Genomic DNA, 24,308 nt, shown 5'->3' on the forward strand with positions numbered 1-24,308 from the left:
TGATGCTGCTCTGCTTCACGAGTCTCGGAGTGCAAATGCCGAATGAAACGATAAGTGTGTTTACAGCCAGTGTTCCTGTCATCTTGTTTAAAGTGATCCATTACTGAAAAAATTGGACCTGATCAGGCCTGATTGGGTTCCATGGTGATTTCAGGCAGCCATTAAAGGATGCCATTTACACTGTTGTTTGGATCAATAACAATATAATGACTTCACATTTGCTGTTGCTTAGAGAGTGCTCAAAGATACTTTTTTTCTCTAAATCGCAGCAACTCGTGATTGGCTTTGTTGACTGAGTGCTATTTTGTGTTTTCTCATTGTCATGGCTCTAAAATTGTATTCAGTTATTCAAAAACCTCTCATTTGTGTGCACATCCACACACTCTTGTAATTGAATAGATGTTAGTAGTGATGAAGACCATGTTTTGTTTTGGGGGTTTTTTGTTGTTTGTTTTCCTAATGTGAATAATATAGTCCCTGAACAACAGCAAGAAGAATGAGCGAAGTATAATAAGCAAAACTTTACAGTGCAGATGTAATTGGAATATAATCAAATCTTTACATTCACATGCCAACTGCTGTAGTTTTTGGCCTGTAAAATTTCCCATCTCTGCTACTTTCATGAATATGTAAGATACATGTTTCTGGGAAGGAATCTCAGCACTTGGCTCAGGATATTACATGTATCTCAGCAAGTCTGAGTAGGTCAGGCATATCGTTCTTTCAGGTAGAGGAGATAACACATTTTCCTGCCATCAGCCTCTTCTAAGATTGTCAGCATTTGTATGTGTGGCTATCAAAATGTACCAATCTCCAGAGGATTAAACTAATGTATCTGGAAGTCATACTGAAAAAGGCCACTGCTCCAACAGCACATTAATTAACAATTTTCATGCTTTGGTAACTGTTCGCATTTATAGGAATACATTATTTCTCCAAAAGCTAGAACTGAATTTACTTTTGTAAAACTTATTTTACCCAACTTTGGAAGCCAGGCATATTTAACTTTCAGGCACTTTGACAGTTGCTGTTATCTTACCAAATATGCACAAGCTGACAAGGGAGTTTGAGGTAGACATATTTTTCAGGTGACTGCTGACACACCTGATTTCTGAAGATTTAATATTAGCCACTGTAAGTTTTGAAATGATGGTAAGCCAACCAATTCTGAAAATACTCCATGCCATCATCTTTTAGCCCTAGAGTGCCACGAACATGTCATTAATTTGCACAGCACTAGTCACTTTATATTTCATTGAGGTAGATCATCAGGGAAATACATAATCTGTCCTGACCAGGTAGTTATCTCACACACAGATGAAGATTTTAGTTACTATGTCACCATGCACATACAGGGTGTCAAAAGTCCTAACATCAGAAATTGTAGTCTGCAAAAACTTCGAGTTACTAAATTGATCCTGCTGCCTTCAATAAATCATTGTCCACAACGTGTGGAACAAATTATTTGAAAGAAATGAATCCTTTCCACATCTGGCCTGACTATCTAATCCCAAGTTATTAAAATAACAGTGATGCAGAAAGACTGTGCTGTTATGTATGCATGTGCATGTCAACCCTGTTGCAATGTTACATGCTTGTTCTTGAATGTGCTTGCATGTCCTGCTAAGCATTTGTGTGTGATGTTGGGAAAGAAAGCTAGATTACACCTTATGTTCTCACTGGCCAAAACAAATTCCTGCCATCTCTATTAGATGTTTGTCTGAAGGAGTCCAGAAGATAATACCCACATTTTAAAACGGTTAGCTTGCTATCAAAAATTAGTTTGATACAAAACATCATTGCCTTTTATTCTAATGCAAACATGTGAAATTACTCCCTTTTACAATTTGAATCATGGTATTCACTGAAGGGATTGCCACAGTGAGGGGATGTACTTGCAGTATGACTTAGCTGCTTGTCATCTACCTGTAAGACAACAGAAAAATATGATACACTCTGAAATCTCTTCAATCCAGTACTTGCTATAATTATTTACTCCTTTCATGATTCCTGTCAGTTTCCTTTTGGTAATAATTTCCATTTTGATGAGCCACCTATAGAGACTGTTTAGCATTGGCGCAGCCAAGGTATGTTAATACAGGCCGACCCCTGCAGCTTAAATGTAAATGCCGTAGGACTAACCCAGCAAGTGTGACTAAAGGATCTCCATACTGTGCCTGTGTCCTCAGGCAGCAAGAGGGTGTAATCTCAGCTTCAAGGTGACACTAAAGGCTGCACATTATTTTGGCTTCCCCCTTCATTTTGGGGCAGCAAAATCTGCCTCACCAAAATGGCCGATAATGTCCACCTTCTGACCTCTGTTTTTTGGCACAAATCCCTTCACAACACTGCCCATTATTAGTTAGTACAGTACTCTGGCATTCTCTCTCGACTGCTTCTCACCTCGTCCAGTGTACGACTTCTTGTCTTTCTCTCCACATTGGGGCTTGAAACAAGATTACATGTTGTTATGAGACCAAATGAAAGGTATATGTTTCTCTTATTTTCTCTTAATTCCAAATGGGCCGGCTGGGCTCCTGGTCTCTGTGAATGAGGAGCCTGTCCATGCAATTGGGATTCTTTATTTTCATTGTTTTGCTGTTAATACTATTTGAAGGTATGATAGAAAAGGGTGCCACTCACACAAACTAGTGACTTGACAAATCAGTTGAACATTCAGACATATCCTGCAGGCTTGTGTCCAGTTATAGCGCAGTGACTCATTAACATGTGACATTGAGATGTAGCTGCACAGTTAATGTTGTCTCCCATAGTGTTCGCAGCACTGTAAGGTTTATCATTATCTCTCTCAGTCTAAATCATAGTGTGCTGTAGCATCAGTTGTCAATTTTTAGTGTATCAGAAATCCAAATCCCCTTTCCCTATTAGACTCACAGTGTATGCTGGTTACAAGTAGACTCTCCCAGATATCTGCCCTTTTATCTGGTTGTACAAATTCCAGTTTTATCACATACTGTAATTGATTATATTAAAACCAATTAAGTGATGTGTTGTCTCGTTAAGTTGTATAATTCTAATCCACTGCCGTAAAGTCACCAGCGTTTGGCTGGTAACTGGTGTTAGTTACCTCACTGCCTATGCCATTATCAGTACTGAAAGATAAACCGAGGAATCTCCCTGTGAGGAAACCTCATTCACTCAACCACTACAGCTCCCGGTCCATTAGCTGACCTGAGCCCCAGGGAGAGAAGAGCACCCCCAGACACACTTTGATTGGACATTTCTCCCCAAAGAAATCTGTCTGTCGTATACATTTCTCACAGTTCTTTTGGATTGAAAAAAAAATTCAAGAGAACAAATCATAGCTGAAAAACATCTAATAGTATTGATGCATACCTCTATGTGAACACAGCTGCACTCTGGTACTGTCTTTGCTGTTCGGACGTAGTTCTGTTTGTGGTTTTGTTAAATTTAATTTGTTTCCTTTCAAATGATTTTGTGCGTGTGTGTCTGAAACAATGCTGGTTTTAGGAATGAATGGCATGCTTGGATGGGCTTGGGTGACATTTCCTTTTTTTTTTTTTTTTTTTATTTATTTATTTTTTGGGGGGGGGGGGGGGTTGTATTGGTTTTCTGGTGTCTGCCCAAGCAGATGGGGGTGCACCTGTATATGTCACTCATGCCATAGCCACACCCATGCATGTCTGTTTGAGGAATGGGCTGCCCTTTCACCTTTGTCGTTCAGTTAGGGTTTTTTTCTTTGTTCTGTTTGGTTTGTTCTTTACATTTTTATAAAATTTAATTTAAATTTTTTAGAGGGATAATTATAATATATATATATATATATATATATATATATATATACATATGATAAAATGATGGGATCTTTTTAAAGACTCATACATTTTGTTTTCTTTTTGGAATATCTCCCAGAGTCCTTACATGACAATGTCATGATTAAACAGGCATATTTCAACCAATATGTTTTTGGTCCAAAGCCATGTTTGCTACTAGCGCAAAGATTTGCCTTTTTTTTAAAAAATAACAGAATAATCTTAAGATTTTATAGGTACGTTTTTTTGTTTGTTTGTTTGTTTGTTTTTTTGGTTTTGTTTTGTTTTTGTTTTTTTATTTCTTTGTTTTTCTTTTTGTTTTTGTTTTACAGTTTATGATGTTTTCACAACATAAAGTGTTACGTCAAAGATCAGCTATGAACTTTTTGCCCTCAAGGTCTGGTCATGTCTTGTGCAGGGCAGAGTAGTTAATTAACAATTAAACAGTGAATTGCAAGGTTGTATACAGAGTAGTTCGAAAGATGACAGCCCAACACTAGCTTCCTGTCTTGGTTTCCCTCTTTCAGATAGAAATTGATAATAAGTTTTTATATAAATATTTATTTCATATAAAGCAGCTTTTATGGCTGAATATGTTTTGGCTGTTGAAGCTAATAACACTAAATGTATTTCCACCATTTAAAGATCACACGCAATGTCCACTTGCTTTTATTCATCCCAAATCTTTGCATTCACAGTACCAGTCAAAAGTATGGAAGCACTTTCCTATCAAATCTAATGGGTAAATGTGTCCAGACGTTTTGACTGGTACTGTATGAACCACTGTCTGTATTTGCAGTAATTAGGGATCATGCCAGCTATCAGGTAAAACTCCCCCTTGGTGTGTGTAGGTGATATGTGTGCATTAGTTTGGTGGAAAATATGAAATTGTGCCATGCAACGATCATATGAATCCCATTTGGATCGACACGGTGTATTTTGGAATGCTATCTATCCTTAAAGCCCCTTTCAGTCTCTACCTTAGATGTCCCCCTCAGTTCCTACCTTCCTTTCCCTCCACACACACACACACACACGTCACATCCACCAACCTGACACTTAAGTTCTGATTGCACTGCGGTGCAATGTTTAAGGTGGCGAGGAGGGGACGTGTACCTGAGTCTTGATTTTAAGCCCCAGTGTGTGAGACTACCAAACCCACTTTAGAGCCATGATCTTTTCTTTTGTCTTTATTTTTTTATTATTATTTTATTATTTTAAGTCATAGTTTACTTATTCTATTCCCACACTTAAATCCTCCTCCTCCTCCTACTCCTCCCTCTTTTTCTGACAACCCAAACCCAGCCCTTCCCTGTTGCGTATTGTACAGTATGTCTGCGTGTCCATCGGTCTCCCTCTCTGTCTGTTTTGTCTGCTGTCTTGCTGCTTGAGTCTGTTTTGTTCTGCCTCGTGTCTTGTCTCTCAGACCTATCTTTCTTATGTCTATCTCTAAAGTCATCTCTTCCATTTTTTTACTACTTTCTGTCTCTCTTTTTTAACTCTGCATCCCAACAAACATTTAGACTTTGAATAAATGTAATTTATGTGGTTTACTCTGCTGTTAAAGCTCAAAAACAGAATGCATTAAGCTCTTAAGTAAGCTATATTGTTTGTGAATTCAAGACCTTTTTGTTTAAATAAGTTCAACACTGTTTGATTATTATTTCCTATATAAGTTCTTATTCTCCAAAAGGGCACATTTCCTGATTCCACACAATGTAGTACCTGACCAGGCACATACAAATAAGAGGAAACTTTTCAAATGAACTCATCATGGGCTGAAAGAAATTGCAATATGTGATCCTGAGAAAACTTTTTAATTTGAGTAAGGGTTAGTAAATTCCCGTGTCAGTTTATGTCAAGTGCTTGCTGGGATGCCTCTCATTAACACACATTATTTTGGCAAAATCATACTCTTTCACTCTTTTTGATTTTTACATACTGTACACACGCACACTCATGCTACACTAATGCAAAAAGTGTACACATTTATGAACCTATACATACACAGACATGCAAGTACTCTGTACCTGTCACGCCCTTCCTCTGCGTCTCAGGTTCATTATCTTTCCACTTCAGTTTCAAGTCCTCTCCATGACTTCTGAGGTTCTCCCTGTCTCACTCTTTTTGCTGGCATTCTGCCTTTTACTCATCTCTCTTTTCCTCTCCTGCCATCTCTTTCTTACTCTCTGAATCTCTGCTCACTGTGGATCCAGTTCTGTTTAACTCCTACACTCTGTGATACTTAGCTCTCCAGTTACAATTGCTATAATTCTTTTTCTGTGTATTTCTAGGCACACACCTTGTTCTCCAATACTTACTTTGTGTTAACTGGGACTGCGATGTGACAATGTGCCACAATCACATTTTGTCACATTAGCTGAAGAAAAACAAAGTTTACACAGCACTGAGGCGGGTTACTCCCCCTTTACCCTCCTCCGACCTTCCCCTCTCCTTTTCTCCCTCTGTCTCTCTTTGCTTCTCTGTTTCCTTTCTTTCTATCCTTTTTTCGGATGTTATATCCTCTATTTTGTACTTCTACTTTCCTCTCCAGTCGTCTTTTGTCTGGGCATGCTAGCGAACCTTCAGTTATATTCCTCTATGCATTTTATCTCAAGTTTTTATCTGATTTTGTTATCATTTACTTCTTAATTTACCTCAATCTATTTATGCATGCTGTCTGTGAAACTGATAGCTGCATCTATCAATGGAACCGTGTCAGATCTTAATAAGGCTTTGTCCAGTGGATCTACCCTAAACCACAAAAATCTGATTAAAGTTTCTCATCTTTAAGATGACTAGGAAATAAAGATAGGCGTCAAGTGCAAATATATGCTAGAATGTGGTTAGAGACCTCACAGAGATGGTCAACATAGTTCAGTAACCCTACACTTCCTGTGCTGTGGGAGAAGCCTGCAATGGCCTACTTCCTGTTTGGCATGAGTGCCTGAGAGGACAGGAAGTTCCAGGTTGCCATGTTGGGCCTATGTGACAACTATATCACATGGCCTTTACTTTACACCTTCATACTTCAGGACCAGGTTACATTGTAGTTTTTTTATACCTTAGGAGTTCAGTGCCAAAGATGAGAAACTCATAATAGATTTTTGTGTCTTTACTTGTGCTGTGATGGGTCAAATATTGGTCAATGGAACCTTGTTGCTATGAATCGTTGCTTAATTGTTAATCTATATTGTTGTTGAAGCAATTCTGTTAGTTTAGTTCCTTCTTATTATTTGTATATTTTATGTTTTCAAGAGTCTAGTTTTATTTTTTTTAGTTCTCATTTACCACGTTGAATCTTTTGTGTGATGTGTTTCCTTGAGAAGGGTTAATTTTCATCGGCCTCTCTTGTTACCTCTCTTTTTTCTCTTCTTTTTGACTCCCCATGCCCTCTTTTGTCATCCTGTCCCCTTCCTCATGCCTTCTCCCAGTCCGGCGGGTGCCTCCTCGCTTCTCCATTCCACCTACGAGTCAGGAAATAATGCCAGGTGGCAGTGTGAACATAACGTGTGTGGCAGTGGGGTCGCCCATGCCTTATGTCAAGTGGATGCTGAACTCTGAGGATTTGACACCGGAGGATGAGATGCCAGTGGGCAGAAATGTTCTTGAGCTGAGCAGTGTCCATGAGTCAGCCAACTATACCTGTGTGGCCATGAGCAGCCTTGGCATCATCGAATCTGTGGCACAGATCATTGTCAAATGTAAGAGATAGACGTGCATGTTGTGTTTAGTAATTATGGAAAAGGTTAACTTCATTTTAATTTGCACAAAAATCGGTCTCCACAGTCTCTGCCACAATAAATGACTCTCTTCCTGTTTTGTTACCACAACAGCTCTTCCCAAGCCTCCAGGTACTCCTGTGGTTACTGAAACCACTGCCACAAGTGTTACCATTACCTGGGATTCAGGAAACCCAGACCCAGTGACACACTACATCATACAGTATAGGTCCAAGTCCCCAGACAGCAAATATGACATAAAGGATGACATCACCACTACACGTTACAGCATTGGTGGCCTCTACCCCAACACGGAGTATGAAATCCGTGTGTCTGCTGTCAATACAATCGGGCAGGGTCCTCCCAGTGAGCCAGTTGAAACACGAACTGGGGAACAAGCCCCTGCCAGTCCACCAAGAAATGTTAAGGCCCAGATTCTTCCTCAAAACACAATGATGGTGCAGTGGGAAGAGCCCGAAGAGCCCAATGGCCAGATCAAGGGCTACCGAGTTTATTATACCATGGATAACTCACAGCTCATGAGTCTCTGGCAGATCCATAATGTCCAGGACAGCATCATCACCACTATCCAGAGCCTTGTCCCTCAGGAGACATACACTATCAGAGTCCTTGCATTCACCTCTGTGGGAGATGGACCTTTCTCAGAGCCCATCCATGTCAAAGTAGTGCAAGGAGGTAAGGACATAAAGCCTGATTTCAGTCAGTAGAGCCACTGGTGTTGGTGCTTCTTTCAAAATACACCCCTGTAATGTCTTTGGTAACTGTAGGATGTGTTATGTTGTAATTTTGTTGTAAATGTTGTAAATCATTTCTGTAAAATTTATTTGAAATCAATGAAGAATTTTAGTTGTTTCTATGGATCAACAGCATTTTCTAACACTTCAGATTCACTGAGATTGCTAACAGACTCTTTCCTGCTGTGTGAAAATCACTCACATCTTTAAAGTTGTTTGATTATGATTGTCTAATAAACAGCCAAATAGAAACTAACATCTGGTAAGCCACTAAGATAACAAAGTTAAAAAAGATCATTGCATTCATGCTGAGGAAAAGATGAGTTTCAAACTTTCAGGGGCCAAAAATCAGGATAGAACGACTTTTTTATTGTAATATTTTCTTCATTTAATTTTTCAAATCCCCTGCCAAATTATCCCCATTTGCACTATCCTCCTGTCACTGATTAGATGTAATTAAAGAAGTTATAAAGTTACCCCTAATCTTTTACTACATTGTCCCTCTTTTCATCTTTTCTAACATGACCTCTGCTGTGTTCTCCAGTTCCAGGACAGCCATCCAAATTCCAGGTTGGCGCTGTGTCTGACACCAGCATTGAGCTGACCTGGGAACCTGCCTATGAGAAAGAAGGAATTATAAATTATGAACTCCGCTACCTGGAAGGCAATGTTGGCACCCAGGTAAAAACAATTCAAATTCTTCAAGCATAACATGGCGGCACCTTTATGAAGGTTTTTCAATGACTTATTTCTAAATTTAACAGATGAAGAAAACATTTGGACCCACGAGATCATATGTTGTGGAAGGTCTCCGTCCAAATACAGAGTACCGCTTCTCCCTGGCAGCTATTTCTAACAAAGGCATTGGGGCCTTCACAAATGAAATTTCACAGAAGACCTTGCAAGCCAGTATGTAGAATTTTATTCAATCTTCTCTCCTGTTTTCTTTGCAGCTAACAAAGGTTTTACCCAGTAAATCGTTATCTTTTAATGATTTTATATCTCCGTGAGTCTTTACTAAAGGGTATTTTTTTAATGAGTTTTTCCTTTTCTTTTAACTAAAATGTGCAAACTTTACTCTGATAACTGCCTCATCGCCTCGGAGTTATGACTTTTTTCTGAGAAATAATAAAAGCTTTGAGGCCATATAGCAAAGTGATTGTTGAATTCTCACCTAAACATGTGGTTTCATATATTTGTATATAACCTATTTTGTACTGTAAAAATGTTACTTTCAACTGTCTGTGACATGGCATTTATACTAAGGACAGCTGCAGGTAAAACTATGGTAAAAAAAAAAAAAAAATGCTGACAGCGTCTATTAATGTTTTACTACATTTTTTTTTTTTTTTACTTTGCTGTGGTGCAACAATATGAGTGTCATCAACTGTCAAACAAATTTAAAGTCTATATAGACAGACTTTGGCAGTTTTCTTCATTTCCTTTTCACTTTTATTCATAAATCCTTTCCCTTTTGTCAACAGCAAGTGCACTTAGCACCTGACAGACACAAAAAAGTCACTTCCCTTCAAAGACCACCAAGGCTCTCATTTAAACTATTGCTAAAGAAAAGAACAACAAACAATCAACAAAAAGTACTGGAATTCCTACTCCTAACTGTGTTGCAGTAGATCTCTTCTTTCCTTAATCTTTTAGTTTACAGATGGCAAAATGAAAACTAAACAGTTTAATCCAGCCTTTTACTATTTACACTAGATATCATTAAACACATAAGTTGATTCTACAGAGGCAGCTAATATAACCTGTTCTCATCCCAGGGTGTCAAAAACTGCTGTTGGGTTGGTGCACAATTTCCATGACCAGTGATTTAGGCAGTAAAGATAGAAGATGTCATTCAGCAGTGTTTACCAATGAAAAAAAGAAAAGAAAATGTAATATAAGGTGACTGTGTAAGCATAAATTTGGGGCCACCTGGGACCTGTTTCTTTACTATTAGCTTCCTCACACAACGTGACTTACGAAGTCAAATATCCAGTAGTAGAAATAAGTACTATTTGAATGACATGCCATTTTTCTCTCCTGTGTTTACACTGTAAAAAAAGATTAAGAATTATAATGTTTATTAACATCTAATACAGCAAAGATTGAAATTGTGGCTGGATTTATGAGATTACAGGTGGATTTGAACTAGTCATAGTGGATTTTGATGATACATGATTTAGATTAAGACAAATGTGCTTGTGCAGTGACCACTTTTGTTCTCATTAAAGTGACAGCCTTGGAAGATGCTGAGATTGTTAAACCACTGAACTTTAGGAGAGCCATGGTGGTGGGAGCAGACTTCTGTTAACACATTTTTGGTTTCTACTAGTGCAACTTGTTGACTGTGTCCCCACATGTGAGTGTGAGGGTGGGGGGCGTTCGATGAACCACTTCACGATTCTTTTTGTTACTGCTAGGCAGCAGCGCTACACAGGAGAGCGCCTCTTGCATGCAACACACTCTCCTACCCACTTGGGGTGCTGTTGAGAAGCCATAGTTGCACTGTTGATCTTTGATCACTTCAAGCATGTAAACACATGATGTTTATCTGTCCCCATTTCTGTCTTGGCGTGTCTCGAGTGTCTGTTCACATCCTCCCCTGTCAGTGTGTGTTTGTGGTTCCCTTGCCTCTGATTTTGCATTTGTTGCTGACTTGTAAACTGCAAGCAAATGGGACTGAAACACCTCAACTTTTATTCTTACATCACCCTATGCCAGCTCTTTTTCTCTCTTTGCCACTTGATCTCTGGTGTATTGGGACAAAAAACACTCCTTGGAATGGCTTGACATCACATTGCTCACTTCCAACTTCTCCTTCTTTTGTGTTAAATATTTTGTTAAAAGCTTGAGTTGGATCTTTTTATTTATATTTTTCTGTTAATTTTGGGGTAACCTCAACCTTTTGGTTTGACATTCTCCAAACGGCAGCTTGCTGCAGTTTTGATATTTTTGTTGGGTTCTTGCATGAACCCATGTCCACCACAGACACAAGCAACTACAACATCTTCAGGCTCGCCATAGAAACCATGAGAATTGGTTAATAGCCATAGTTATCTTTTTTATCCATTTTACTGCAATAATTTCACATTAAGGTTTAAGGTTTCTCAACTCTTACTTTTCATGCAGAGAAAACTGCACAGGCAGGTGTACTTTACACTACATTGTTTTGTCAGCACTGAAGCCAGAAAAACCTAATACTAACTTGGACTAAATAAAATATTTTCTACAAAAACTAACTTTTGGACCCTCTAAGGTAAGTAAATGTGTGGTAAAGGGATTCACTCTGCCACATTAATTTCTTTTTATTTGTTTTTGAGGAGTCTTAGAATAGCATTTTATTATGTTTGTTTAATTTTATTTTATTTTATGTGATTTTCTTTCATTTTTATTTAGTATTTAACAGATCATAGATGTCAGAAATAGTGTCTTTATTTGGGCAGTAAACTGCCACAGGCATTGGATCGGAGTTTATTTTGCTGTGTATTGGGTAGTTTTGTACAAACACATAATAGTGTCACTCTAAATTACCTAAATCACTGTTATTAATAGCTGCTATAAAATAAAGCAGTCCAAAAACATGTGACAAAGATGTTACTCACTTTTTAAGTTGTCTGATTCACTACTTGTTTGAATAGATTTCCTTTGAAGCTGGAAAAAATTCAGGGAAAGTCAAATTTCTGCAGCCAAACAAAATTAAATACATTTTGCTCCTTTCCTCCAGAAACATGTTACAGCGTAGTGCATCCAGGAAATTTTCTGTTGCTTGTTTACAAGTTTGAGTTTAATACTAGCAGCAGATTCTGAGCCATTTAATCTCAGGATTGGATTTATGGCAGTAGTTTGGCAGACTGAAGCCCCGTGCCACAAAGTGAAAAGACAGACAGTACAAAATGATTTTCCAGGCTCTTTTTGTTTGCTTGTTTGTTTTTTTTTGTTTTGTTTAGTTTTTTTTCTTCAATATTATCAATGCTAAAAATGTTGAGATTGTTAAAGTTTGTGCTCAGTCCTAGTAGCATTACCCAGCAGGCTTGTCATGGGGACCACTCTGTCAAGAACTCTTAATAGATATTATTATTATCATTATTATTATTATTATTATTATTATTATTATTATTATTATACTGTATACTGTATTATCATACTGTTTTCTCTTGTTACTAAGATGTTTCTGGCAGCACTGGTCCTCATTCAGAAGCAAAGCCTCATGCGTTATGCTACCATTTTGTCAGACCAGGTTGAGACCATTTTTGTGAGACTGTTCAGACGTGGTCTAGTGGGTCCATAACCCGAGAGTTGGGAAGGCTCCCAGTATTTCTTTTAGCTGTTACCCAGATGCAATGCACGGTAACAGAACTTAAGACAGACCCTGGGAGTGGGTGTTAAGGGACTGCAGGGCCCCAGAATGGCAGATAAGAATCCCATTTCATAGCGTCGGAATTAATTTCATGCTTTCCTATGAGCCGAGGCCTTGGATTGTCAGGCTTTGTTACACATTTAGATTATACCTAGAACCTGCCAGTGGCCAGTCAAGAGCTATCTCTAAAATTAAAGTGGCAGATTCTAAATCCTCTGTATTTAGCCAAACAAGCAGTTTAGCCTACCTCCCCCCCCACTTAATGTAATTGCGGTAGGTTTTTAGATATATTGGAATATTTGTGTGAGCTACACCATGACCATTTGACATTTCAGGGATTAATTCCATAATGATCTACAATACAAACATCCTGTCATTTGAGGCTTCCCATGAAATGCAGTCTAAGCACAGATATGTATTTAAACTCTGACAGGAAAAAACATCAGCAGTATTAAGTATTTTAATAGTCAACAACAAGCACTTAGTTGTAGCCGTTGTAGCTATGCTGTGGCATAACCACTGGAGGAGTTGCAGTTTAATCTTAAGGTGTAATTATTAGGTGTGCCACCAGAGCTTGACATTACAGAGTTTAGACCCAGAGCTCCTGTTCACATCACAGCAGACTTAAAAGTCAAAAGGAAGGATATGAATGTGGACATGACTAATTATTTGTCAAATAGCTTTTCAGAAAGTCTTTCAAGGAAGGCTTGAAAGAAACGAGAGTGAAACCTTAGCTGAGTTATTTCTTTTGTGGTTGTATAGTTCTAGTATCCATAATCCTACTACTGGCCTTCATGGGATATGCACTTTATTAAAGCTGTGCCCCATCCAGACTTAAACCCTTATCAGGCTTGGGGATGCCTGTGTGCTGTGATAGCCCAGTCCATGTCAGATTCATAGCCTTTTTCGTACCACAAAGATTGAGAACTGAGCAATCATTTTTGACGTGGAGAGTTTGCAAATACAATATGGGCAAAGGAAAGAAGCTGAAAGGCTCAAAATCCAGTAAGACCTTAAGTAAATAAGCCCATTGGACACAGAGAAGGGTTTGGAAACTGTGGCTGAGGCCCTGTCTTATTTTTGTGAGCCGGAACATTCAGTTTTCCCAGGATGGACCCCTTTATACTCAAAACTCCTAGTTTTTATTTTCATTTTTAAAGCTGTTCTTCCCAACGTGACATTACAGTCAGAACATTATCATTAAACTTTTACGAATTCCCTTATACAAGCTTTTACTGTTTCTTACTCTATTCTTGTGTCTTGTGGCTTCACAAAGATGCATAGACACTCTGCTATGAAATGGGATTTATTTGTATAAATTGTCAACAAAGAAGGATGTTTTTGAGCTTGGCCAAGTTCAACCACAAAATACCCCCCCCCCCCCTCCCTTCGCACATGGCTTCCCCTCTCACAGTCTTGTGGACCCTCAGGCCCAACAATACAGTATTAAACAGTCCTTACAGCACAGAGCCAACTCTTTCCCTCTCGCTAACCTCTAGGTGGGTTCCAAACTAGCTCTAAGTGGATAAAAATTAGACATGCTTGCTGATTCAATAACGGGAATTGATTTTAAAATTTATAAAATGCTTTTTGGAAGGGAAAGCGTTGCTGCTCACTGCCTCCAGAGATAGCACACTCTGTAGCCAGGTGCTGGTGGTAAGAAAGTCTTAAAATGTTGTGTTTTTGGGAATCAGGTACGTATGATGCAGACAAATCTTGTGATTTTTGTTTGTGAGTTGGTTTGCTTTTCTTTATAAATTGTTTTTTTTTTATATTTGTTTTGTTTTTCCATAGTTTTTATAAGTTGTCATTTAGAGTATTTTGGGTTACAGAAAAAATGTCTTTTTTAGTGCTCTTCTTTTGTTCATAATTTATGTTTCCAGTTTTTGTTTTGGAATGTGAACATGCTGCTGCTTTTTTCCATACTTTTTTTTTTTATTTCAATTTCTTTCCTTAAATTGCTGTGTGGAGTGTCCTTTTTTATGATGACATAATTTTGCTTTTATTTATTGTGTCATTTTTATCTGCTTAACAGACCAAAGGTGTAATAATGAACTGGAATTGCTACATCAAGATGGAAGCAGTTCACTGTGATATTAAATCATCCTGCAGGAACAAGAGAAGCTCTACTTTCATGTGCTTTTATCCATATAATACCTTACTGCAAACAAATAGTGACAGATTTCATCACCTGTGCACAACACACTCTGGACAAAAACAAGTTGTTTCAGAAGCTGGTGCTGAGTGTGATAAAGAAACTGCACAAGTGAAGGTTTTAACAGCCTTCAGAACAACAGTGAAACACTGAAAGGACAGACAGTAATCTTCCTGTTAGGTTGTAGCTTTTTTTGGGTCATTTAAATTAGCCTCTAAGTTGTGCTTCAAAATTAATTATAGTTTTGTTTTTGTTGTTTTTTTAAATTAATTATTGAATCATAGTTAGAAATTTTGCTATATTTATAGATCTAAAATTGTCAAGTGGCTTAGTTATAGCAATAGTACTGAAACCATGATGACCGATTAAACTTTAGGATAGAGCTAAACAGCTAATCCAACAATACATGAAACTGCATTCTTGAGTAACTGATACGGGTAGCCATCCTGATTCATTATTACATATGCTTGTGCTGTTGTTTATTTATGGTTCTTATGTTGGCATTTGCTTTATGTTTTTTTTTCTTTTGTTTTATTTGTATGTTTTTTTTTTACTTTTTTATGTTTGAAATTTTTATTTAATTATTCTTATTGTTTATTTGAGTTTTGGATTTTCCTTTTTGTTCATTTTCTTTATCTCTCCCATCTTTTTATTTTTTTGTTTTTCACCCCTCCTTCCCCGTTCCCCATCCTCTTCATCTACCCCTTTCCTTCCTGTCCTTTACCCCCTGACCAGAGCCCTCAGCTCCCCCTCAAGAAATTAAATGCAGCAGCACCAGCTCCACCAGCCTGTTGGTAAGTTGGCGCCCTCCGCCTCTGGAGAGTCAGAATGGTGACCTGACGGGGTATAAGGTGCTCTACCAAGTGGTGGGCCCATCAGAGGGGGCTGGTGATGACACCGAGGTCATGGAGGAGCCCATGGTGCCTCCAACTGAAGAGCAGATGTTGCTTCAGCGATTGGAAAAGTGGACCCAGTACCACATCACTGTGTCCGCCTCTACTGCGATTGGGTCGGGCCCGGAGAGTGAGCCCCTGATCTGTAGGACAGATGAAGACGGTAAGCAGATTTTCATCAAGAGAATGTTAGTTGAATTGTAAGTGTGTTTTCCTCTGACTTTTGTAATTTAGTTAATGTTCAATATGAGTGTTTTTAGACTTTATTTACAGTTTATCACATAAGCCTTGATTAAAAAGTAAATAAATAAATAAAAAATAGATTGTAAATGCAGAAGTTTATACTTTTGTTGCTTGATTTCAAAATCACACCAGGATTTTAGTCCTTGAACATTAAATACTGTAATGAGACTCTTGGAAAATCAAGCATATTGATATTTTAATACAGCTAATTACATATGATTCATAATAGCTTGTGCAACAAATAGCCCACCTTCATCTGTGGGCTTTTAACAGTATTCTGTTGCACAACTGAGAAAAATCAGCAGTCACGGTATCAGTTATGTTCACCTCAAGGCTGAATCTGTCCTTGCATTTATGGTCATAACAGACTCCAGGCTGGATGTGGAAGATGTATGCATGCATGTCTAAGGCTGGTGTAGAAAGTACCTGACTGGAAAATCAGGTTAATGAAACAGAATGAGCATCACTCCGTGTGCTTGGTGATTACTGTTGCAGTGCCCTTGAGCATGCAACTCAAGCCACTGACACAACTGGGACTGCACAAGCTGCCACAGTGTAAACTAAGCTGTTGAATTGGAAAATGAAGCTAAACCACTGTAAGCATAGATAGATTTATTGATTTTTATTTTTTATTTTTTCATTTCCAGTTCTTTGATACACTTTTTTGTGCTATGTTGGTGTTCTGTACAACTAAATGCTTGAGGGGTGGGGGGCAAAAACAATGGAAAGTCAAGATGCTTGCAGAAATGCCATCTTTTGACAGGATGAAACACGATACAGCTAAGTTGAGTAGCAGAATGTAAATGACTTGATGTGAGCATGTCACAGCACATCTGAGTCACTGTTGAATGACTGACATTGACTTTGGTTCTCCATAATCCGTTTCACACCCATTACAACGGCTGTTAAAGCTTTTTTTTTTATTTTTTCTCTCTCTGAAAATAATGCACGCCAAGCTTGGCAAGTTACTGTTTTAAATACCACTCATACCTGGTTTAAAAAATTAATTGAATCAAGGATTAAGGAGGTAAAAATTAATAGCTATAACTTATTTTCTGGTGTGATTACAATAATGGTGTGTGACAGAATTCCTTTTGAAGAAATAACAGCCCAGTTAAAAGGTGGCAGATATTCTGGTAATAAACAGGACTGGTGCAAGGATGAGGGGAAATGGGGTTGTGATTTAGGGTTGAAAAAGGCACTCAGAGTGTTTGTGAAGGAGCAAATGGAAGCAGTTTGAGAGAAAGACTTTTATTCAATGCACATCCATCTCAGATAGGGACAGTCCATGCCATGCTGAATGGCCTGGAAGCAAGGCCTGTCATAAGGGTCGGTCATTATGACTGAGAGGCAAGGCTTCCCATAGTCCAACACATAATGAAAGGATGGAGGTGACAGGGAAAGTGGCGACGCTGTGTGCATGTGTGATGGGAGATGTGGTGTGGTGAAATTAGTGACACTTGAGGGTGATTGCAGTTTTTAATGTCTTTCTTTATAGTTTTACATTTAATACAGTCAATACATAAATACATGTATATTAGGGGTAAATTAATGTTTTGTGTTATGTTTATTTTCTTCAGAGAATGCAGCATACTTTATTAAACATCTAGAAACAATGGATTAGATCTTCAGTGCCTCAACAACATTTTCTGGTTTCTGGATTTAGTTCCTGGGGCTCCACCAAGGCGGGTCGAGGTGGAAGTCCTCAACTCTACAGCAATTAAGGTGATGTGGCGCTCACCAACACCAGGCAAACAAAACGGTCAGATCCGTGGCTACCAGGTTCATTACGTCCGTGTGGAAAATGGCGAGTCACGGGGCCTGCCCCTCATCAAGGATGTCATGCTTGCTGATGCCCAGGTATGACGATTTCACAGTCTCCCAATATTAAGTGGCAGTGGCATTAGATAATGCAAACCTCTTTTTTCTCATCAACTGTAAATTATGTAAAGTGTATCCACATTGTTGTGGTTCTTCAAATAATATCACTGAAGTGTCAGAAGAAATATGGGCCCTTTCCTCTCAGAAGCCTTTTCACATGGCTGTAATTTTTTTTTTTTTTTTTTGCATCAACCCACAACAAGAACTATAATCAAAGCATCCCTCATGTTCTTTCCTTCCCATGGCTTCTATTAAAAATCTCTGCTTTCAAGCAGCATGTGTCATGAAATATTTGATTGTGAGCTTGTCTCAATCCCAAAAAAAGAAGAAAATACTGAATTTGGTACCTTTTGCCAAAACTTTGGGGTAAAATTAGCATCAGATAGCCTCATATGACAGACCTGTAAATGATATGCTCTCTTATACAAAACTTCTGTCAAAACAGTTCAACAGGGATCCTGGAGAGTGAGAAGTTTCTGTTCAGGTGTAAATTATATCCTGGATGCAATAGAATTAACACAACAAGAAAGATGTTATTGGGAAGGGAAATAATCAAAAGCCACTGTGTGCCAGTTTAAGCCCAATTCAACCAGTATCACATTAATTTGGCCTCTTGAATCCAGCAACTCTAATAGCCAAAATTACATGACCCACAGCTGTGATTTTGCCAAGCAGTTATCAAAATGCTAAGGAAAATATCTATTTATTTGTAACTTTTTCTCAGAAATTTTAACAGCAATTCACCATCAAACCCTACAACGTTTCATTTTAATGTCATTACTGACTGTTTTTACAAGTAAAATTCTCTTCAGACCAACCAGCAGACCTGTGCCACTCTCAGACTTGCCTTAGATGCTTCTCTTAAGCTTCAAGCAGCCTTTCTTTCTCCTGACCTCCCAAAACTAGTGACCTATTTTTGTAACACACCCTCTGCTCCCAAACCTCTAATGCCCTCTTTCACACAATCCTGTTTCTTCCATCTCTTTTTTTCTCTTTCTTTAAAAAATTATTGCTCTCTTTCTCTCTTTCCTGCACTCTCCTCTTTGGCGGGGGGGTTAGTGGGAAACGGACGATACAGCTGAATATGTGAGTACGAAGTTTCTCCTGTGTGCTTTGTGTGCCTGAAACAGAGGCTATTGCATCAACCTATTTGGATTTGCAGTATGCATGACCCCTTTCAGGCTTTATTTATTATATTAGAATAACAAAGTGGCTCAGCAGGTTTGGTTTGTCTGCTTGGCCAGTCATGCTCCACAGAATTTCTAGATGCCACGAAGGAAAATCGGGCAAACTTCTGTTGCCAGTTAGCTTGTATAAAAGATTGGCTGATGCAGTAACCACTGGCCGCTGTGCCTGGAATGCTAATGCTGCTTGTATCTTGCTGTGTGCTGAAATAGTGTTTTGTCTTGTGTTCTGGTGGTGTGTTTTGATTTATTTATTTCCCTTTTTGTGTCTTTTTTTTTTGTACATTTTTTTATTTTCAATGTAGTGACTTAGTTTTAGCTTACTACATTACATTTTATGCAGTAAGACCATACTTCCCAGAATATGTTTTAAATTTGCAAATCCTCATCATCGTGATAGTCTTTCACATTTTCCCCCAACAAAATTTATCTTTGTTTTGAAACCAGATTTGAGGCCCCGGTCCATCTGTGTTACATGAATACTAGGCAAGACAGTACTTATACCTCATTTACCTCTATTGACTTCCACCATCCCTCTGCCAACCTGCCTGTTAAAAACCTTATTCTGCATTCGTTCAAACCCCTCTGCCTTGAAAGATTCATTAGAATTGATCGGAAGCTTCTCTTTGAAGAGGACTTGAGGAAACTTAATGGCTTAGGTAAAAACTGCCAGCGAAAGGCCAGGATGTATTCAGCATGCATTTATCAAAGTTAAGTTGTTGATTGGGATTTTGCTGAAGGAATAAAGGAAGGCCACTTTCCATTTGCATTCATAATGTCCCTCCTCCACCTTGGCAGCTCTAAGGATTTACGTAATGGAATGGTCTCCCATTACACAGGGGGAAACATTACGCTTAATGCTTGCCTCCTGAAAATTAATAAAGAAGACCAGGAGACATGTAGATTAACATTCTGCACATGGCAGTTTTAGCTGCACAAAGTGGGGTCAAATCATGAAAAATTCAAACCACCATTTTGACATTTTCCTGTTCTATCTCTTCCATGTCTCCCATAGGAAATGGTCATTGAAGGACTCAAGCCAGACACTACTTACTCCATCACAGTGGCAGCGTACACCACCAAGGGGGATGGAGCTCGGAGCAAACCCAAAGTGGTGGTGACCAAAGGGGCAGGTCAGTCGAGAGATAAGTTGTGTTTTTGTAGATTTAGTCAAGGAACCTTTGTTCGTGCATCTTTATTAGACACTTTACGTGGATTTCTATGTAAGTGAAGGTGCTTTGCCAGTAGTATTTCATATACAAACCTGAAATAGTCCCATTTAGATCCAGAATTTGCTGTATTTACTGATTAAAACTACATGGAGGGTATGTACAAGCAGATTTGAACATCTGTGAGAATTCCTGGCATTTTAAAGATGTTAAGTCTACATTCAAGGTGGTTCATGTTAAGAATTTTGCTTTAGAAATACATGACTCTGAGTTAACAGCCTATTCAAGTGCTGCATTTTATGTTTGACACATCTAAGGCTAAGTGGTTGTTGGCTTATTATCAGTGTTGCTTTTATCATTTCAGTCATGTTTGAAGACTATCCACAGATTTTAGAGATCAAGGGCTTCGTTTAAGTTGCTTTGAGATTTTTCAGACAGATTATGACAGCATGAAAACCCCTGTTGGGTTTTTGGTTTCGGCTGTAGAAATAAAATATTTGAGGCTGATGCCTCCACTCCACTACAAAGCCTTTTCTTCTCTTTTTTTTCTCCCCTTTGTAATCAGTAGTGAGCACAGTTTGACTTCATGTCATGTGTGTAAAAAAACGTGAACGTGATTGAAACTGTGAGGTTAGTCTACCAACATGTGTAAAAGTATCTTGGAAACAATTTAAGATGAATATAGAAGCAGGACCTGTATGCATCCATGTCAGTTTGCCTTGGTCATAGAGACATTGTGTGCAAAGCATACACACTTAAACACTTAGCGGTATGCACAAATGCATTTAGCCTTAATATGCTACTGAGCACACACATACAGTGTGATGGACCTATGCTGTGTATTAAATTCATCATTGACTACACAGTTCCCACAAGTCAACACACCCACAGACAAACTTAGGCAGATTCTCCAGATACTGATAAGCGTGTGTGTAGTGGTCGTGTGTGTGTGTGTGTCACAGGTGTCAAGAAACATGACACTGCTAAAGCGGTTTGACTGAGTTCTGTCAGTTTTAACCGTCCTGTGGGACTCACTGAGTGACATGCCAGTCTAGAACTTTCTGGTCGGCTCACAAGGGGGATTTATTTATTTATTTTTTAACCCAAGGTTTTTAGAATAAAGGAATGGTTTATGCCGAAGGACAAGATAAATAGAATAAGAGAAGGGGTTAGAGATGAGAAGAAGAACAGAGAGAACAGCCTTTCTTCGAGGTAAAACAGTTCAGTCTTTCATGTTCTGAGGAATGTTGTGATGGCTTTGCAAATAGCAGTTTTCCCATTTCATATGAAATAACGTGGAAGTTTAAGGTCTGGATCAAGCTGTGAATAAAAGGGGATTTTTTTTTCTTGAAGGGCCAAGTCTCCAGCTCCCCAGAGATTTTTTTCTTTTTTTTTTTTCCTTATGTAAAGTTTTTTATTTTTATTATTTGTTTTTATTTAAAAAAAAACAACTTTGTGGACAGTTTCAGAGCATTTCTGAGCAGCAAAAGGTTAAAAAAATAAATAAATAAAAAAAAAATGACAAAGTTTGAGAGAAAAAAATCTAATCTCACTAAAGCTCTGGTACTTGAATCTCTATATTATTGTAACATTTGAATTTGAGACATGAAACGATGCACATTATGCATATTTTAATTTTGACTTAATATCTAAGAGAATCCATTCAATATGAACAAATGCTTGTCAATATATATTGTTTGGATTCCAGTGTAATCCTAGACAGCCATGATGCATCCAGGTGTTTTTAAAACAGTTTCAAGTGGTTTGGCCTTGTCTTAAGTTACCTATTAGCTGACAGAGTTTAAATGTGAAATGTAAATAAATGAAGTATTTCATATGAAGGCTGTTGCTTATACACTTTTTAAAAAAAGTAAAATATTATTGTTTTAAATTAGTTTTTTGTACAAAATTAAAATAAATCTCATCAAGCACATTTTGTGTTATAAAATTGATTTTAAGAAAATTTATGTCGCTACTTCTTGTTAAATATCTCATCTAATTTTGAAACAGTAAAAATAAAAGATGTATTATGAAATATATGTAAGTGGAGTGAGGAGAATATTTGTGTTATTTTAAGAAAAAAGACCATTAAATTTAAGGTATACATGTGGTATTTTATCATTTAAATGTGGTTTCTGCTCAGCTCTAGTGGAGGGGTGGTTCATGGATCTGTGGTAGCTGAGACAGATCAACACATTGCAGCTCAATGGTAATCACCCTGTCTGTCTTTATCTGCAGGAGTGTAGTGAGGCTCTGGAGTAAAAAGGGAAGCAACCTGGAGCCACCAGTCCAGCCAACCGCTGTATGACAGCATAAACATGTGCTTAAATAAAGTCTGCACACACCAGGCAGCTGTGTGTGTTTGCTCCTACAATCAGGTTCAAAATCAAATCATTGGCTTTTCAATCTGACAGCCTTTGTTCTTTGGAACAAGGGGAAGTAATCATTAATGTTCAGTTATCCAGTGTTAAAACTGGTAACAGAACACACTGAAAATGAGGATGTTTTTGTTCTTAATTTCAAACTAAATTACTTGTTTTAATTATTCTGCTTGAAAAACTTCCATCCTATTTCAATGCTGTGTTTTCTCATCATTATTCCCAGATTTAGGTGTCAATTATTAGTATTAACTTAATCAAGAGAGCAAAATTCAATTTTTAATTAAATCGTCTTTCAGTGAATATTCTAATTTTCAGAGCTTTCTCAAGGAGAACACGCCAACATTTAACATGCACATGGCCCAAGTTTCAGACCCGGTCTCCTACATGTAACCCATCCTTCTCTCTAACCCCCTTTTCTGTCTAACAAATATATAATAAAGGCCACTAGAGCCCACCCACAAAGAAAAAAATTGTTGTTGTTGAGCAAAATTTTGGCACCGCATTGGCAGATTGTTTTGCTTGATATAAAGATAAATTTAAATAAATTTAAGGACTTTGTGCATGTGTGAGAAAACTTTTTATATTTTTTCTTTTTTTAAGCTCTTGCTCTCCTGAAGGACCATATTGAAGTTGTTGGAGATTTGTTTTCATGACATTTCCTACAATGCTTCATGAACCCCTGGCACACACACGTTCTCCAACAGTAAGCAGGCTACATTAAAAGAAGAGCGGGGAAAACCTTTAAAGCTTAAAAAGATCTTCCTCTACTCCCCACACGTCCTTCGATATTTCGAGTCCACAGCTTCATCTGTGGGAGACTTTTTTCTTGTCAAGAAATTGAGCACAAAGCAGAGAATCTTTCATCCAGGGCGGCTTCATGTAAAAGTGTTTAATTTTCATCTTGTCCTTTACACAAGCACAGAGATGGTGTGTTTGTATTTATGGTGCATGGTGGTATGACTGTGCATGATTGGTGAGCACAATAGAGGGGCTAATGAGAAGAAAACCTGATCATCCTTTTCTCAACTGGGCAGAGTGAGTGTAAACAGCCGGCTGTTAATACTCCAGCCGGATGGGAAAGCGTGCCGGGGGTCCCACGAAGAGGGATTGCACAAGGGTCGGCTCTAAAGTAGAAGGAGGAGGGATGTGGAGGTGGTTTGGAAATAAAGGGGGTGAGTGGACAAAGTGCAAGGGGCGAAGTGAGGAAATGAGGAAAGAATAAGGGAGGGTGTGTCATGGGAGGGTGACACAGAGGAGAAAAGGAGAGGGATAATCAAGGTGTCCTGCAATCCCAGAAACCCACACACATTTACACACAAATATTTCAGCCTCTTTATATCCTTGTTTGGTCCTCTCTGCAGCTGATTGTTCCTTGTCCCTAGTCACCTTCATCATCCCTCATTCACTCATTTTTCATCCCCTCACCAAGCCCTCGCTCTCCCATCATTGCCCTGAAGCACCACACACATACAAACAGCATGCTCCACCTCTCCTCCCAACAGCAATCTGCTGGCTCAGTGTCTCTGATCTCTCTCCCCAAGAACGCATTAGGACACAGTTTAAAGACACCAAGCTGAGATGCAGTGTGTAGCCAAGTGGTATGGGTAGCATTTGTCTCATCCAACATGGAGTACCCCCGCTTTTCCATTACAGGCAGAAGTTAACTAAAACACCACAATCTCAACCCACCCGTCCACCCCTACATTCTTCTAGCAACAGTCTTCAGAAAGAAGACTATTAGCAAATAAAAACGAATAAGAAGAGAAGAAGGGAC

At 38.4% G+C, this 24,308-nt stretch overlaps 1 protein-coding gene across 1 annotated transcript in view; it reads left to right on the forward strand.

The window, feature by feature from the left end:
- Positions 1–24,308, forward strand: part of ptprsa (protein tyrosine phosphatase receptor type Sa) — a 127,374-nt gene that overhangs the window by 59,055 nt on the left and 44,011 nt on the right. The window contains exons 10-16 of the mRNA XM_042005806.1: positions 7,229–7,498; positions 7,631–8,212; positions 8,816–8,952; positions 9,036–9,180; positions 15,519–15,839; positions 17,586–17,779; positions 20,000–20,117. Of these exons, the coding sequence (XP_041861740.1) occupies positions 7,229–7,498; positions 7,631–8,212; positions 8,816–8,952; positions 9,036–9,180; positions 15,519–15,839; positions 17,586–17,779; positions 20,000–20,117 (1,767 nt within the window). The remainder of the gene's footprint in view (positions 1–7,228; positions 7,499–7,630; positions 8,213–8,815; positions 8,953–9,035; positions 9,181–15,518; positions 15,840–17,585; positions 17,780–19,999; positions 20,118–24,308) is intronic.

This window comes from Melanotaenia boesemani, chromosome 14 (assembly GCF_017639745.1).
Source record: "Melanotaenia boesemani isolate fMelBoe1 chromosome 14, fMelBoe1.pri, whole genome shotgun sequence".
Taxonomy (NCBI): domain Eukaryota; kingdom Metazoa; phylum Chordata; class Actinopteri; order Atheriniformes; family Melanotaeniidae; genus Melanotaenia; species Melanotaenia boesemani.